The sequence below is a fragment of the Tympanuchus pallidicinctus genome, unplaced genomic scaffold (genome assembly GCF_026119805.1).
Source record: "Tympanuchus pallidicinctus isolate F22 unplaced genomic scaffold, pur_lepc_1.0 scaffold31, whole genome shotgun sequence".
Taxonomy (NCBI): domain Eukaryota; kingdom Metazoa; phylum Chordata; class Aves; order Galliformes; family Phasianidae; genus Tympanuchus; species Tympanuchus pallidicinctus.
In genome coordinates this window covers 7044457-7063186 of record NW_026294749.1, presented here as the reverse complement: position 1 = coordinate 7063186, position 18730 = coordinate 7044457, and the positions used below count along the sequence as shown (strand labels likewise).

The 18730-nt window shown below is 42.1% G+C and overlaps 1 protein-coding gene across 5 annotated transcripts in view; it reads right to left on the bottom strand.

Moving 5' to 3' along the window:
- Positions 1-7993: 7993 nt before the first annotated feature.
- HIVEP1 (HIVEP zinc finger 1) overlaps positions 7994-18730 on the bottom strand; it is a 110057-nt gene continuing 99320 nt past the window's right edge. For all 5 annotated transcript variants that reach the window (XM_052697741.1, XM_052697740.1, XM_052697743.1 and 2 more), the window contains 2 exons: positions 12470-12987; positions 7994-9717 (listed from right to left, as the gene is read on the bottom strand). In XM_052697741.1, the coding sequence (XP_052553701.1) occupies positions 8548-9717; positions 12470-12987 (1688 nt within the window). In that variant the 3' untranslated portion in view covers positions 7994-8547. The remainder of the gene's footprint in view (positions 9718-12469; positions 12988-18730) is intronic.

Sequence of the window (18730 nt, the reverse complement as noted above, 5' to 3'; positions counted from 1 at the left end):
TGCAGCTGTGTCCCTAAGCGAGCCAACCTTGTCTTACCAGAAAAGAGACGTGCCATTGATGAAGCCTCTTTGATGGAGCCTCTTTCTGATCACAGAATCATAGAACATGGGAATCATTAAGACCTGTAAGCTCATCTAGTCCAACCCATTCCCACCATGCCCACTAACTGTGTCCCTCACTGCCACATTCACACGGTTCCTGAGCACCTCAGGGATGATGATTCCACCACCTCCCCTGGCAGCCCGTTCCAGTGCCTCTCTATCATATCAGGCTCATCTCTGAGACTGCTGCTGAGAGATCAGCAGCACATGGGAGGCTCTTCCTCCCTCTTTCGTCCCTGTGCCAGGTAAACTTGAGTTTCAACTGGATGAGCAGCCATGGATATGCAGGCAAGGAAAATCTGATCATCTCCTGTACCTTCATTATTGGAAGCCTCCTGTGAAATTGGATTAGCACGTCCCAGGTTTTGTAAATGCTCTCAAGATTAAAAAAAAAAAACACTTGTCAAATTCTTTCTGTATAATTTGGGGACAATTATGGTACTGCTGGATTAATTACAGTGTTTCTACACTGCTTTCCTCTGATTCTACTATTAAAACACAGCAGAAATCAGAGTCTGTTTTGACCTTTATTCAGACCCTCCTGTGAAAGTGACTTTCACAACAGAACCCAATTTGTCACATTTTATTTGTACTTTAATTTTATTATTAACAGATTAATGAAGCTGGTAATGGGTTTCCCGATGCTCCCTTTGGAAACGTGAACTGTGTCCCTTCCTTACATCAATCTGCTGTCAGCAGATGAAGCGCCTTTGCAGAACGCTATTAACTGTTACCAGAAGCAATTAGTCAAAATAGCAAGTCAGCTTCACACCGAGAGATTCCAAATTCCCTCAGTGTGTGAGGAACGTGAGAGAGCAGGATTTAGCCTTGCCAGCAGACACAAGCTTGTAGGGCCTGCAGTATGCATCTGGGTTAATGACACGGAGAAATGCAAATGTATCAGACGTTAATTTGCTTGAAGGAGCAATGCCAGGCTTAAAAAAAAAATAAATAAAAAAATCACTTTCCTGTGTCATTAACAGCAATCCCCATTGTGCCAGAAATAGCCACGTTCTGTGCTTGGCTACCCTCCCTGCTTCAGCCTTTCGAGATCCATGAGTGAAATCCTGGCCACCCTGCAGGCAGAAGGACACTGCTCCCCAGTGCACCGAGGTCACGGTCTGAAAATGAATCATTTTGGAAGTATTCAACCTCCTCCTCAAAGCATCAAAGTCCATCATCCCAGATCCCATCCCTTTTTTGTTGGTACCAGAAGCTCAAAAGGTACTCAACAGGGATACGGGCAAAGCTGGCTTCAGCTCAATTGCCCATGTTTGGCACCACCATCATGCAGACAGCTTTACTGGAAGACCAACCATTGCCCCTCTTTCTCTCCAGCACTGTAAAGTGATGTGATCAGGCACTACTTCTGGTGCATTGATGACTGGAGTAAGATACTTAGTTGGAGGAAGACAGATGCAGCCTTTGGTCCACCATTGGGCTATTTGCACTCACTGGAGGAACAGCTTCTTGAAAAATCACAATAGATTGTCCAGCACTCCCACAAAAATGGGCTCTCATTATCCAAACACATCGTCTGCTGTCCCAAATCAGACACAGCTCCTGTTCTTAAAGAATAAGGATCAAAAGGCACACGTTAAAAGGTGAGTTTAAAATTCTATTGAAAAAAAGAAAAACCAGCAACCACGTTCAGAATCTTAAAAGAATAATTATTTGTGCAGACTTCAAGATCAAACACTGCTGAAATGAAGACTCAACCGACTTAGCCCAAACCTGTGTTCAGAGACTGCAAGGGGAGAAGGGGTGATTAAGATAATCAGTGTTGACCTGGTGTGCCCAAGTTTTGGCATTTCACCCGTGCAGCATTTTCTCAGTTGTTCGTATCACTAAATGGACTGTTGAATAAAACCACCAAGAACACAACGGAACGCATAAACTTGAAAGACACAGACCACGTGCTTTCATGTTCCTTTAATTGTGTGTTTGCAGGCAAGGCTCAACACTGAGACCAGCACCACCAAGGCCTGTGCTGATGCTGTGCTCTCTGCTGGCGCTCCCAGGTGTCCTCCTCCATCCAATGAGTTCCCAAGTGCAAGGAAGAACAAAGTACAGAACGCAAATACTTAGAAAGGGTAATTTGTAGCAGGGTCTGGTTAAACTACATGATTTCCAAAGAGGTTTTTTTTTTCTTCTTTTTTTTCCTGTGTCTGCTGTTTCTATATTGCAAATGCTCTGCGTGTGCCCATTTTCAGCAGGACACAAGAGAGAAGCTGGGATGCATTTCTTTGCGTGTGCCTTTTCTAATCTGCTTGAGCTGTCTGATGCCTTCATACCTAATATATTCTGTGTCTTTGATCTGAGCTGGAGGATGTATTGAGTAGGAACAGTGATTCACAGGAGAACAGGATATCCACAGGGAAGCCAGGTACCCAGTCCAGCAGAATTCATCAGCACTAGGTGTGGGAGCTCTTGCTCTGAAACACTGTAAATAAGAGAGAGTCAGAGGATATTATAAGGATGGGGGTAAACAAAGAAACATGATTTAAACCTCCAAGCGTCAAAAATGGTTTCTGAACGCCCACCGGATCTGTTGGCAAAGCAAACTCTGATGCCCAGAAGAAAACATCAATATCTACATCGCAAAGAGCCGCTGTTTCAACATTTGCTTCTGTTTTGGCTTCTAGATTGTTTTTCCAAACTGAGGACACACCTAGCATTGGCCAACGGGGCTGAAACACAGGATGCTGCCTTCCTGTGCCCAAGCACCCCAGCGACTTGGTCATCCCCAGCCCTCAGCATGGAGCACTGCCTGTAGGGTGCCCGGCAGCCCTGTGCTCCTGGGCAGGTGGGTGGATGTGAGCAGCGACACTCCCTGCCATGCACATCCTTTAATCAAAAGTAGAGAGATGCTACCTATAGGGTGCAACTGGCACCTCTGCTAAATTGGGTTTTGTTTTTCAGGAGGTATTTGGTGTCGACACTGAAGAAACTTGCTCACAAATGCCTGCAGTTGGCTTAGTGGTGGAACTCCTAAAGCACAAGGAGGATGTCTTAAGCACCTAACTTAACAAAAAGAGGACATGGTGGATATATTGGAAGTCACAAACAGCCTTCAGCTGGCCTATTTCCAGCATCAATGCCTGGTGCATGGTAATGGATTTCAAATTCACTAAGAGAACACAGCTACAAAACCAAACAGGCCTTAACATTTGACCTTCTTAGGGAAAAGAAGCCTCCTATTACCAAAGAAAACTAAGCATGCCTGGCTAATTTACTGATCTTAGGGCAAGTTTTCTTTCCATGACAGAACCTGAGGAATGTGAAGCCTGCTCATCTTTCAGCTAGCATGGTTTCCTTTGGTCTCGCATGGAGTACCTGCAAATCGCCATTCATCTCCTAACACGTGGAGTTGTCCTGTCTGTCTGGAGGGCAGAAGTGGAGGGGCAAACAACGCCAGCAACATGTTTGCCATAAGGCTTTTTTATGATTCAGCATTTCTGGAACAAAACACGAACATCAAATCAAATAATTACATGCTGTTACATCCTTGTTGCTGTTTGCTCATCCACCCACGGCCATTCCACTTAAGATTATCTAATAAACAATCTGAAGTATTTTAGAGTAGCCTGTTTTCATCCTCAGCCAAGAATAGTTAGCAATCCAGTGTTATGCTAACAATTGCAGGTCTATGACAGCAGTCTGACCCTTGACACAAAAGCCATTAATGGTTTCTATGTGACCTGAGGCTCTAATATTTTATATATCACTAAAGATGGCCATCCATAGGTGTGGAGAGCCACACTAGGCAAAGGAGAATTTCTCAAGGTGCAGAAGGACAGTTCTTGCCACATGCTTTTTTAAGGTATTCCTAATTTAACATTCACAACTACAGACTGGCCATAACACTTAGTCTATGGTGGCCGACACCTGATGTTCATCTTACAAAGCTTGACAGCAAGGTAAAGATCCCCTGCTAGGGGATGTCTCGAAGGAACTTTCAAATGCAACAGAAGTAGGGGCCCTGCAGATGAATCAGGTGAAGGCTGTCTCAAGCGAGCACTCTTCACTGTAGATTATTTGGCTTCCCTGGCTTTTGGCAAGCCAGTCACACCAAAACCTGTCTTTTTAGGTTTTGATTTTGAGGAAACCATCCCCATGCTAAGAGCATCTTTGGAGGGCTCTTCATGGGTTTAAACTGAAGTGTTGATAAAACTTTCAGTGAGGATTATCTTGCAAAAATGAGGGCTTCTGGAAAAAGTATTGTGAGAGTTGTTTTGTGTTTAACGTCCATGTCAGTACACTGCAGGCAAGACACATCTCTTATTGCTATATTAAGAAACCATTCAAAACTTTTAGTTGAATGTAAAGCAAAATAAGTCTTTGTTTTAAGGTATAGGTTTGTTTTTGCGGTGACCCAGGCTGCGTTCAGCCAACGAATGCAGTCTGAAATAAAGCACATTCAATGTGTGTTTCAATTTGTATGTATGCAAAATGCCCCTGTCAGGCATAGGGTTGTAATGCTACAGGTAGAGAGGTCTCAGGCTGACTATAGGAGAAGCGGCTGCCGGTGTTTTAGGTCTTGTACTAAGAAGGAACAGGTGGGTCATGACGTAGCTTATGAACCCCAAATACAGAATACAGTCACATTATTTTAATAGAGTCCCTGTCCTAAAACCAATATTGTCACATGGACTGCAAGGGAACAAACCGTCTTCAAAATCTGATATCCACCTTACCAGCGAACATCACGTCCTGCAATGAGAAATGAACTGCAGTCCAAGCTGAAAGGAGAGCTCCAGGCAACCGCTCGATTCTTTTTCTAGGGAGGGCCCCTGGCACTTAACAGGGAAGCATCTGCATGCCTCTCACAGAAGCTGACCATGTCATGTCCTTACTGTAGCTGTACTTGTGCCCAGTCTTTAGCCAGCACCTGTTTGCACCCTGTTGATGGGAATAGGTTGTGTGAAGATGCCAGACTGTGCCTGGGTGCACAGAGGAGAAACACTCACCCTGGCCTTTTAATGTTTGAACAGCTGTCCTGGATTTGCCAGAGGGTGTCTGACAGTCGTTAAAAATTGATCCCTGAGTAAACAACCCAATGCTATTTACTCCAATTCAGCTGTGATAATTTACACCATCCGAAGACTGCCAGTCCTAATCCTGAACTGGCAAATCTCTGTGATGTTTGCTACTAACTTGAACAGAGGGATCCCTGTGGCAAGGGAAGTGCAATTGTGCATTACTGCCACAGTGCACTACTACTGAATTGAAGGAAGAAAATGCAATTTAAAAATAGAAAAAGAACTCAGATTGAAAATACAACTGCTAGCAGCATTCCCAGGTTTGTGCAAATGCAGGACACCTGTGTGCAGGTGTACAGAATAGATACTGGTTACATGCATGATAAAAATGGAACTGATAGGCACTCACAGAGGAGAGGTAGGGAGTGTAACCTTCTCTTTACTCTAGTCATTTTCCTAGGATTTTTTTCCCCTTTGCCCAGTGCTATAGAAGTACCTCAAGGAAAACTCATTTTGAAACATTTTAAAGGGAAGGAAAACAGTACAGTCATCAGGGTGGCAAATCTTCTAGAAAAGTGTGATGTCCTCCCAACTCCGCTTGAACAAAGTTAGCTATATCAGAGATCCTGCTTCAAATGAGTACTTCATCTGCTTTACATGGTGAAGTGTGGTGACTGCTCGCTATCTACTGGTCCTTTTCCTCTATTTTACTGCTGTTGACTTACCAAATGACAGACATCTAACTTTCCTCATTATGACATTATCTGTTGCCTTGCCATTCCTACTCTTCAAGATACCACTTCCATCTCTTGACCTTGTTGTCTTCAAAACACCTGGAACAGAAAAGAGACACATGTAGACGATCTGATTTACCAGGATGAATTTTGTGTTAAACTGGTGATTGCTTCTCTGTGCCAGTACAGCATTTCCTGGCATTAATTCTCAGAACAAGAGCACAGAAAAATTGCTAGTTAAGTAAATATTTAAGATACGTCAATGGTAAATCTCTGGAGTTTCTAAATGGTTATGAATCAGAACTTCAGGGCATGTGGAACAGCTACTTCTTAATGCTTCCTGATAAAATTCAGAGAAATACTAATCCTTGCAATAGCAATCAAAATGTTGGTGATAGGCTCACATTGCTGTAAACCTGTGTGATCCAGTTATCTTTTTGTCACACTATAGGAAAATAGCCTCGAATTAATCAGCATAGCTCTAGTTTTCTGGTATATGCTCACTTTGAAGAAATCAAAACTAATGCATAGGGTTGATTAACAACAAACCTTCCCCTGGTTCCAGTAGCAAGGCTCTCAAATCATATGTAATGCAGCAATGGTTTTCTTTAACTTGGGCTGGTTGAGGTAATTTCACGTTTGGTATAAATGATAATGATGTTAGACACATCGACACCACCACACGCTTATAGAAAGAACATACAAAAGCACAGCGACACTTCACACAGCGGCTGCACACGAGACACTCACAACTTTGGAGTCCAATGCTGCGGAGCGCTGAGAACTCTTAACTCCCATTAACTCAATGTGAGTTGAGAGTTTGGCTTTGTGGTTTGGGTGCTCAGCCCTCAGCGGAGGCTCCACACAACCAGAAATGTCACCAACGTTCACGTCTGACCCGACAGCAATTTCTCGTTTCTAGCATGTGCGTTTCTAATCGCTGGATTAGTAAAACTGGCAGATGATCACAGTAATATAAAGGATTTTCTGGTCCTGAAGTGCTCTGAAAGTTAATAAAGCTCACTCAACATCGCCTACAGATTCACAACACACCTTAATGGAATAATGCAACGAGTACAACGCAAGTACAGTACGGAAGATGAAGAAAGGTTACGAAGGGATCTTGAATATTGCCGTTCCTGAATACAAGCAGCACAAGGTGTGAATTACTTCTCTGAGCTGGATGCAGGAGTTGGTCTGTGAACTACACAGCTCAGCTCTCATTCAGCTTTGCTCCTGATGCTTTGCTTCCCACCCTTTTCCTCCAGCTGCTTTGTGTGCCCTCATCCTGGTTATTTTCATATAGGCAATCCCGCTTCAAATTGACATCTTAACAGTTTTCGACTGAAATTAGCTTGTTAAAACAGTTTTATAAACTTTTTATCACTGCAAGAATGTGATGGAAGGGCACAGCATAAAAAACAGCACTTTGAAGATCACAGGTCAGCTCGAAACTTTCACAAGTGGGTTTCCTTACAGCATGTGAGGCTTCTTTCCTCAAGTAGCTGAACATATGAAAATTTTCACGGCACCCTTGAACTGCATTCACTGTGTGCAATCACAATTTTCATTCAGTTGCAGGACTCTTGGATCCATCCATGTCTTGTATGCCCACGAGTCTGTCAATATAAGGGCACATGAATTGCATGTGTAAAACCTGTTTCCTTTTCTTTTTTAAATCCTGAATGAATGAGGCAAAGTCAATTAACTTTGTTTTTTTTTTAACTTTGTCCTGCTTTATCAACTGCTGGGCAGATTTTGCAATTAAAAACAGACATAGAACTATTCCTTTCTTGTTTAACAATATTTTAATTTCAATAAAAAGTGGCTTTATAGTTCAACATTACAAAAATATGTCACCTTGACCCTCTTCCCTCAGGGAAGCTTTCAAATTTAAGGTATGAAGAGGAAAAAAATTGGGCTGGTGGATGCTTACTGTAAAAAAAAACAACTTGAGGGATTCCCTCCCTGCTTCATCATCACCAGATGTTTTGCAGAGGAAGCTTTTTTTCCAAAAGCCTACAGAAGGTACCCTTTCTCTTACAGCAGGTGAAACCACGTGGGCATATGCCATCGCCAAATCCTTTCAAGCTGAAAGCAATGGGAACGACACTAAAATGACTGAGTCGAGCACTTCTCCAACTTTGCATCAAGAAGGTACAACGTAAGCAATGATAAAGTCAGTAAACAAAATTTTACTGTAATATTTCATAACACAGATACTGTATTTCTCTTTGAAGTGTAAAGCTACCGTCTTACACAAGAAAGATGGACAGACCCTTTTCCAAGACTAATATGGATACAATAAATATGGAGTTTTACATACTAGATCTGTACACAGAAACTTTGTCCCACAGCCATAAAAATTTACATTTAACAGTGCAACATATAATTTAATCATTTATTTATCTGACATAAGATGTTTACTTACTAAACACAAGCAACTACCTGGGTTTAATATACATATTTTATATATATATATTTTATATATATATATTCAACAATCTGTACAGGTTTCTAAACATAAAACTCCAAAAAGGCACAATCGTCTATACAACATGTACAAAAATGGCTGGAGCTGACAAGAAACAACAATTATTGGTCAAGAGTTCATGATTGCACAAAGATTAGTAATGGGTTTGTGTCAGAAAAATGTGCTTTAAGGAAAGGAAGGTTTGCAAAGAAACCTGTAAGTGTTATAAAAAAATAAACACAATGGAAAACAAAAACTAGGTTGCTATTATGAGTCTATCCTCATCGTCACTGCTGCCATCACTAAACTGCACCGTATTTTGCCTCCGGGGCAATGCTGCTGGCCTGTGTACCTGTCTATCCGGAGAGACAGTTCGATGGACCGGGGACTTGGTTAAAACGTCAGAATTCACCTTTGAGCGGGGCTGTACCGGGGAAGCCCTTTTGACCTGAACCAAAGAGACGTCGCACTTTGGCTTACTGTGGTCGGCGAGGTCAGTCTTTTCAGCATCACCTTTCCCCTGCCCATCGAGTCTTTCATAGTCGCTCGTGGGGGCAGGCTCTGCAAGGCTCTTCACGCTGTACCGCTGGCCACCGGCAACCACCTGAGGAGAAGCAGCCCTGGCCGCGTGGCCCACGTCGGGGAAGCTGGCAGGAGCTGGCTCTTGCTGGACGTCACCAGCTTTGCCGCCTGAAGCTGGTGGTTCGGAGGCTCCTTGCCCATCCGCGCTGACCGGGCTGATGGAGGGGATGAGGGTGGGCAAGGCAATGTTCAGTATCTGCAGGCCCGGGATGTGCGCCTGAGGGCTGGGCTTGCCCTGGGGGGTAGCGCTGGCAGTCAGGACCTGGAGGCCCACAGCATTCAGAGTGATTCCAGGAGGGCGCATCTGTGGGGCTATGTTCGTGTTTGTCAGGCCTAAGATGTTCACCGTCTCCATGCCCAAGGGTGGGAGAGGCTGCAAGCTGGGTGTGCTGAGACCCTGGATGCCTGGCACGTTGATCTGGCCAATAGGAATACATGGCACCACGCTGTTCACTTCGGCAACCCCGATGGGATTCGTGGCGGCAGCCGAGGCGGTGCACCCCACCTCGCCGAGGCCGCTCGTAGTTCTGTGGATGACGCCGACGGCGGGAATGGTGAGTTGCACCGGGCCAGCTTGAATGGGCACGAAGGTGGAGTAGGTGGCCAGGCCGGCAGGGACCACTTGAAGCCCCCCTACTGGCACCATGCCGTAGGGCGCCTTGGCCTGCTGCTGAGAATGCAGCGGAAGGTGGCTGAAGAGGTGAGTCTGGCTCGGCCTCAGCTCGGCAGAGCGCAGTGGGGCGCCAGGCAGCTTCTCCTCCTGGATTTCGGTGTAGGGCGATGCCGTCGCGGTGCGCAGGCTCTGCTCCGCGGGCGAGGAGGGAGAGGTGGCAGAAGGCGTGCTCTGGGAGAGAACGAGAGGGACGTGTTAACAGGATGGCTGCTGCTGCCCCCAGGTTACATGGAATCTCGAGGTTGCTTGGCGTGCTGCCCACCCCCTCACACTTCGTTTTAGATGAAAACAACAACAGACTGGTTCACGGTAAATGCTGCCCAGCTTGAACAATGAACTGATTTCCTTCCTTTCTTTTTCCAACTCCTTCCTCTCCTACTAATTGAATTTTCCTCTCATGATTATCCTTGCTCGTTTCTCTTCAGCACAGGACTCAAAAACATTGCTGAATATCCTCTGTACGTGGCTGTTTTTTCTAAAGGAGGAAGGCAGCTTTGGAGAGCTGTTTATTGTGAAAATCACCTCAGGCAAAAATGTTAAATAAGCTGGCACTTCTGATACACCAGATTCACTTAGCAGAGGTACTGCAGCCTCAGGAAGGCAGAGATAGCATCACAATCCATTTGCCCATTTATTACCCTAGCCCAGAAAATGGGTGACAAGAGAAGGATGATAACTGCAGCACCCACTGAGGCTGAGGTGAGGGATGGACACTGGAATGAGGTGTGAGACCCACATCCCACAGCTGCCCCATCTTGCCTTGGTTTGGTGCACAGACCTGGACAAACAATTGTATTATATACTCTCTTTTCCTCTTATGTAGACTCTGTTACTGGCCAAGGCTAGCAACTCCTTTCCTAAAAACACCCAAATCAAGAAATCTTAAACTGCAGTTGAAGTCAATTTTTAATTTTAGGCCTGCCTGTAATACAGAAAGAACAGCACAACTTTATTTGGTTTACAGAGTCCTAAACTGTAATTCAGTGGCTTTGACCAAATTCTCAAAAAATCTCTGGAGGAGGCACAAAAACAAATTACCAACAAAAGTTTTTGAAAACAGCTAGTAGGAAACATACTGGTTAAAGGTAAACAGAATTTATTGACCATGCAGTGTCATCTATTCTACATGGGAAGACGTGTCAGAAGGAAGTGAAAGTCTTTCTCAGGACTAAATGGTGTCTGACATTTCACTAGAAATCTTCATAAGCTGGTACAGATACCTTTGAAAGAACATACAGCCTTCCTAAACTTTCTCAATCCCTTGTCTCAACGGCAAGAAGTTGGATCCACAAACATGCATGATGGCAACAGACTGCAGATTAAACATCAGAACCACAGCTACCACTTCCTCTGACTGGGAAAGGAGGCAGTCTGGTATGGGATGACTGCCTTTTATCACTTACATGCCTTTTTAATATTAATGTGGAGAATTGTTAGAGTTATATAAATTTAAGAACTTTTCACGATTTTGTCTGTGTGAATATTTTCTTGATCCTTCAGTAGTTCTGTCTGATTAAGAGAGTAAAATCAGTCAAATGCCTTCTTGGTATCTATGGATAACAACTGGACACACAACACAAATATTACGGTCCTACCTTTTGTGACAGATGTCTGCAGCGACCAGAGACCACTACATCTTATTCCCTGTCATGCTACAAAACTGCTCCAACTCATACTTGCCACACGGCACTCACAGTTCTCACAAGCAGGAATGACGATACGTCAAACAATGAAACGCAGCAATAATTTTTACTGGCTTTCCTTGCCAACAGTTCATTATCTAACTCTTTTAAAAAACCAATTCAGCAGTGGAGATTTTCAAAGAACAAGTCACTAAGTACTTGAACTATCATCAAATCTTTACCTGCTGCTTATGATTTTGAACATTTCCTGCCGCTTATTTTTCTGTAACTGCATGCACCTCTGCTGAAGTCATCACAGACAGGGAGGTAATTACTCCCCTACTTAAAACTTTGCAATATTTTGCATCGTATTTTTCTGGGCATTACCCTGGGAAGCCTTACTGCCCTCATGGTCACAGTAAGAATTCAAAACTTTCAAAAGATATCATTAGGGTCAATGAAGTATATGATTTATGCTGTCCCCATTAAACTCCATTAGAATACTGCTGAACTGTAAAATGCTTAACACCTGCTGGCTCCCTGTAGCTTTACAAGCACTGGTTGCAAATGTTACTGAATACACCTGCAGTCTTGCTCATCGACTGACTTCACCTTTCCACATGTCTGTCTGCCCAGAATAGTGATGGGCAAAAATGATCCTTTTCCTATCAAAATGCTCCTTCATTTGGAGAAAAACTGGGAGCAGTGGGAACTCAGGTCTCAGATCTGTGCTTCTCTCTCCCTATTGTTTTTCTGCAAAGGCAATCCCTAGATTCCTTGAACATATGGTGCTCATTCTAAATTTACTGTCAAACATATTTGGGGAGAGATAAGCAACTGCCCAATTTTTTGTACAGCAATAAGGCAAAAACCTTTGGGACTAGATTAGTCTTCCCTGGGAGTTACCAATGATTCCAACGTTGTATTTCAGAGTAAAGTGACTTCTGAATTACATCACTTTCCACTGAAAACTTCATGACCCCCACCATACATTCATTCTACATATCTGCAATATCCAATCTCATTTGCAATACATTCTACTAGCTCCAAACTTCATCTGAAATGACCGCATTACAATTAATCCTTTCAGAAACGATGCAGACAGAATTACAGAATTTTAAAAAGTAGTGCCAGTGCCACTACAACACTGCTGTCTCTACAGTCTACACATTTGTGCTTCAGCTATTTTTCAACTCTTTTGAAGCATGAGCCAACAACTCTAAGAATGAAGGGCTAGACCTGTGAAAAATCACCAACATGATCTTTAAATAACACTCTGACCCCCAGAACTGGACTCCTACCTTTGTAAGGATTGTGGTTGCTACCGAGGAGTGGGCCACAGTTGTTTCTGGATCGGGGTAATCCACAGACATATGGCGACCTGGAGAAGCAGGAGCAGAGTCTACCAATGCAGTACCCGCACTGTGGGGACCAGCTCCTCTCTCCTGGGCTTTGTCCTCGTTTTCTTCCTGGTGGGTAAACTCTGCTGGTGACCTGGAGGTCCTGCTAACTGACTGCGCTGCGCTAAGGACAGTCATCTTGGTGAGCAGTGCTTTTGGGAGACCATCCATGGAGTCCGTGTGAATCCCACCAAAGCAGTCCGGCAGTCTGCTGTCCTCATCAGCGCTTGTGGCATCCTGCAGGCCGTGTCGAGAGGGGTGATGCTGGGGGCTGGCCGTCACCGAGGGGGTTGTGGATAGGACTGACTCAGCTTGGCTGTCTTCATCGTCATCTTCATTGTCATTTTCATCTTCATCCGCACCATCGGATTCCTCCGCATCAAACCCTGACCGATCACAGCCCAGTCTTTGCTTCTCACCTGCAAAAGCAAGCACCGGAAGTTAAGCCAACGAAGGTTCCAGATTGATTAGGAAAGAGGTCGGAGGGAGTGATTAGAAATGCCAAAAAAATGCATGCCATGTGCATCTTTCAACTTCTTCCCACGTCATCAAAACAACAAGGAAGATTTTCACTTTTGTTTTTCAGCACACATATTAAGTTATGCAGTTACATAATCTTTCATCTCCCGTTTCCTGTTGCTTTCCACCTTCTGGGTTTGGTTGTTCTTTTAAGCCATTTATAGCCTTTTGCTCAAAGTCACCCTTCGCTCTTTCGCTGGGGGAGAAGTGAGCAGATTCCTGCTTCATTAAGTTCCTAGTGACGACACGCGAAGCTCGTCTGCCAACCTTCACAGTGGGATACTCTCTAGCTGGTTCTGACTCATAAGTGGGTGTCCTTGTACCCAGTATGAATCACTGCTGCAAAGGGTTTTGAAAGATACAAACAGAAAGACTGGAGGCTGTTAGTCAGGAATCTGTCTCGTTAGCAGGCAAAAGAGACCAAATTAGACCTTACCAGATTTCTCACTTTGTTCACGTTTTGAAAGAATTATGAGCAAGTCACCCGAGATGTCCTGGGAGACAAGAAAGCCCTAATCCTATAAAAACTTACTTATGCATGAAATTTTACTCCTAAGAAGAAGCCTTCCTGACTTCAACTCTTAAAGTCAAACTGGTACAGATACTTTGTGCTGCCTGTAGGTAAATTTTTCTACGTAATGCAGTTCTACTGCAGCTTTTCTCCTTCTTTTATACCACAACTTGGAAAGAGAAAATCTTCTTTAGTAAAGAGACAAAATCCCATCTGCTGTATCTGATTCCAAGCCAGACTGTCTGGGATCACATTTTATAAAAAGACAAAATGCTTTGGATGCACTAATATTTCATACTTGATTAAAGGTCTGTCTGCTGAGCTCCCAAAAAAATATCAGCATAAAAATCATTTGGCTCTGCAAAAGGAGGGATGGCTGGTTAGCCAAAAATGTCGAGATTCTGTTCTGGGGAAATCTGCACAGCAACTTACTATCAAAATGAACGACTCTGGAAAAAAAAAGAAACCTTTTCAAGAAGTAGAATGCATTACAAATACATTAGGCTGCTAAGTTACCAAAACGAAAATAAGCATCTTGAGCTGTAGGTAAAATAAATGGGTTTAATTGAGCTACCTCTCAACAAGCTACCTACCATTATAACCCTTTATGGTTTCAAATGAGCAGTGCAATTAGGAACAAGACTAATAGCTTCTTTGAAAAAATCCCTCTGTAATGATTTTGCCCCTCTCTTGCCTACACAGTAATTTGTACATTAACTAAATATGGAAAATATAGATTTTCTACATTTTCTACAGCAGGCATGAAACTAAAATGTTATTAAAAAATCCGTTAAACCCTGCAGATCATTGGAATAATGCTAACAAAAATATGGTTTAGGATTTTACCCAGTCTTCATTTATAATTGTCATCTACAAAATCATTCCAAGAAGAAAATACGTAATTTGTTCAGCAGCATTTTGTCTTCATTTCTGTCATTTCCGTTCCTCATTTCTTGCTGTTTAATACTTCTTGATAATTAACATGCAAAGCAGAACAATCTATGAAGTTAGAATGCTCACATATGTTTGAGTTCTGAATGGAAATAAATTCCCTCAATGCCTCTGTGACAGATGTCACAAATTGCTCTGTGTTTTACATCTAAAGGGTGACCTATGCATTTCTTCCATCTTTTTAAATACTGCAAAGGGGCACTGCAAAGTCTTGGGTTTCATGCTGTAGTTTTTATTGGATCTCTTTGTAGGTTACTCTTCTCCTTACTAACAACACACATCTATCTCCTCTCAGAAACTGTACTGCTTCTTTTCTTTTTTCTCCTTCTCTCTAAACGAATCACCTTTTCTATCAAGTTGGATGGCATCACAAATGACTGTTTCCATTGGCAAAAGAAACTACTTGAAGTAATTAGACTGACACCACATTTTTAAAGCAGGCAAAATATATGCCTGAACATGCCCTGATTTAAAGTAAGAAATCTAATTTTCAAATCAGCATTTAGAAACACTACAAGATTTACTATAAAACCCTGCTTATGCAGAGCATTTTCTGCATTCTAGAGGCCTTCTGGAAGGAAAACATGGAAAAGGAGAAGGGGAACTATGCGTGGGACACAGACTCCTTAAATGCAGTGCTCTGTGGGATATAATTTCCCTCTATTGTTTCTCTGTTTACCTCCACCCCTTATGAGTTTGCCAGCTTCTATTTAAAAGTGGTTACCTGGGGCCAGAGCCTGCAATGTAGGCGAGGTGACAGCAGTGAATACAGCTCCCTTACTCCCACACTGCTCTGAAACATCAGATGTGAAAAACAAAGCATTCCTGACTTGCTTGCTCTGGCAATGTGAAAAGGACAGCTTTGCCTTCTACACTTTTGTGTGCATCCAGTGAAACAAGAGGTGCCCAAGCTTTTGTAGTCAGTCATCCCTTTAAGCATCACCGTACACCAGTGGAGTTGTTAGAGAGTTGTTAGAGGACCTGAATCTGCAGTTTAAGGAGGTGGCAAAACCAGGCATGGTCTACTTGAAAGTGGTATCAAGGCTGTGAACACACACGGTGACAGATTCTTCCTAAGTACCATCTTAGGATACCCTAGGAGTGCTGGCCCAGCTCCATTTTGATGATTCCACTCTGCCTACAAGTTACCTTGTTTTAATTAGGCTTTAATTTTTTTTTTTTAAATTAGGCTTTTAATTTTAAGTTTTTATTAGGAAAAAAATAATTCTTTGCTTCCTGTCTTAAACTATGCACAATTACAACTATATGATTATGTAGCTGAAATATATAACTAGAACTCAGTTTCCAAATGGAACTACTGTTCCATTTGTGTTCAACTTTGCACGAGGCTGTGGGATATGTCATGAATTCAAGGGCCACCAGCACGTGAGGAAATGGCTTTTGGTGTGAAAAGTCCCAGATTTTTCTGAAAACAAAACCAAAACCAAAAAGCAATAGCAACAATAATTAAAAACAGGAAGAAAAAAAAAAAAAAAAAAAAAAGGTAGGAAAAACACTTAGTAAGGAAGAATGCTTTTCTTTCCTTCAATGCATGCCTGATCCAAAGCCTCTTCAAGTCATTCTACACATATCCTTCAGCATGGACAAAGTAGTTGCCATCAGCAAAGCATGCTCCCAGTGGGGCTCCCAAAGCACTTTCCTGGCTGTGCTGACTTCTCTCATTCCTACCCTTTGCTTTGAGAGCTTGCAAACATTACTGAAAATGCATACCCATGCATATCCTACGTGATCTGAACCTGTAATTCCCATGTCTCACGAACAGCCAAAAGCTGTTATGCTTTCTGAAGGCTACTTCTCTTTCAAATCTTAGCATTTAAACAGAAAAACCATTCAAGACAGCCTCAATCTTTGATAAAGAGCGTTTCTGAAAAAAGAGGGAATGTCTCCCATCCTCAGTCAGCTGCAATCTTTTCTTTTAAACCTTTAGAAAAACTTCTTCTAGGGCTTCACAGGAGAATTTGGAGAGATCTGCAAGAACACTTTTATACTGATATTTTACCCCAAAGCAAGAAAGAAAAATTTTGAAGTTCTTTAGCACAATAGCATTAGTTGGAATTATCAGCATCCTAACATGTCCATTAGCAAACTGCTTTTTAAGTCCATGCACTGCTTTTCCTGTGATGCTATTAGGTAACTGATACAGGGATCTCTATACAATTTAAAGTTGGTTTTTTTTTCCTACAGGAATCATTAGTGCACATGCTTTTACCAACAGTCATCTTGTCACTGCTATACCACAAAGTACCAGACCAAAGTATCAGACAGGTCTTCAGAATCTAAACTTACAGCTTGTAATTGTAATAGAGAGAGAGATCCATATATTAGTCCATCACATGACCTGACTCATCAGGCCCTACAGATGATCCATTTCTGCACTGGTTACAATGACATTAAGTTCAATGGCTTTTAACTTGATCATAATCAGGTAGATTTTCTGAAGAAAAGTAAAATGTGCATTCTACTTCTTTCACTGCCAGGAAAACCTGGAAACACACGTCTAGATTGCTTAAGTTTTACAAGTATATGAGTAAATGGAAAAATGTATATGGACTAACTATAGGTATCACTATTAGCTCTGTTTACACAGATTAAAGGTATATCTTATTAAGTATCTGTTTGTCTGTCCACTAGCTTTTAGTTCCATAATTAGTTCCACAATTGATTACACTAAATTTGATGGCTTTTACCACCAGAGTAATTCAAAGCAGGACTTACCAGATCAAACTGTGTAGTTATCTTCAGTTAGGGATTAATACAAAATTTATATACTCTGTGAGCATATACAGTATCTAGTAATGCATGCATTTGTTCTCTTTCTATGTATGTTCTTCATCAGATGTAACAATATATATATACACTAGGGCAAGGAAGGCAGACATATTTTGAGTATGGCATCATATTATTGTGAACTTGAAAATAAGGTCTGTATGTCATCAACACACAGTCTGTTTTGCTAAAGAAATATAAGCTCAGACTTGCCTTTTGCCTATCGTATTAGTCTGACAGTGGACAGTTTCACAACCATTCCAACAAATTTAAAAAGAAGTGAGGGTAAACAAAGTGCTGTTGGGTGAAACAACATTAGCACCTACATCCAAACTCTCCGTCTGCTTGACTTTTCAACTGTGCTCACTGGTTTTCATTGACTGATTTCAGTCTTGCTTCAGCTACTGTTTGTCCAGTGCTCATCATCACCACGCAGGACTCACAGTGACATCTACTGGGTTAAACTCAGACTGGTAACAGCCACTGCTTCTCAGAGAAGAGGGAAAAAAAGTGGGCTTTTGACTTTCACCCCTATGAGTGTGGAAAATAACTAGGCAAAACTAAACGAGAAAAAATAAGAGCAATCTCTGTTGCTTAAAGAGATTATTTATCTCTGAATCCTCCTGGGTATCCTATATATTGTAAAGCCACCCTAGCATTAGCTAGTCTACTCACAGGCTGTAGGTGTAAGGCTCCAGCATACTTAACATATATCTAGTTTAAGATAAGGCAGTGCTATTAAAAACTAAAAAAAAACCAATAATAATTAATCATGTGAGTTACACAGACCCAGCCTTCCACTCTACTTGCAAAAGGAGAATATCACTGTAAGAATTTCCATTTATTTTTACTTCTTATACGCAGGTGCAGTGAAAACACAGACTGAGTCATGATTAAGCTAATGAAGAGCCATGGAAACTAATTTAATATCTGCTGTGATAAGTAAGGTATAGCTAATTAACTTAGAAACACTGTGTCTTTAGAAGGGCCTATTTAATACTGCAGAAAATGAAAGTTTAAATATATATGTAGTTGTATATATGTAATATATATATGCATACATATAGATACCCATCTGAAACTTAAAATTAGGGTTTTTTACAGGTAATGTACTGATCATTTCTAGATAACTTTTTTTCCACAGAGACCACTTAAACAACTTCTCCACATCTGAAGATTTCCTTGATAAATAACTCTACTATTTACATTTATTCAGGCATACTCTACCATTCACATATTAACTTACGTGTGAAACATAATGGGTTCAAGCTTAATAACTGTTTTAATTCGAAGACAAATTGTTGTTTTTCAGACTGAATAGCAAGATGTCCAGTCACCATGGCAGAAGAGGATATCCCCAGTTGCAGTCCGTCACACTAAATAGTTCACCTCGC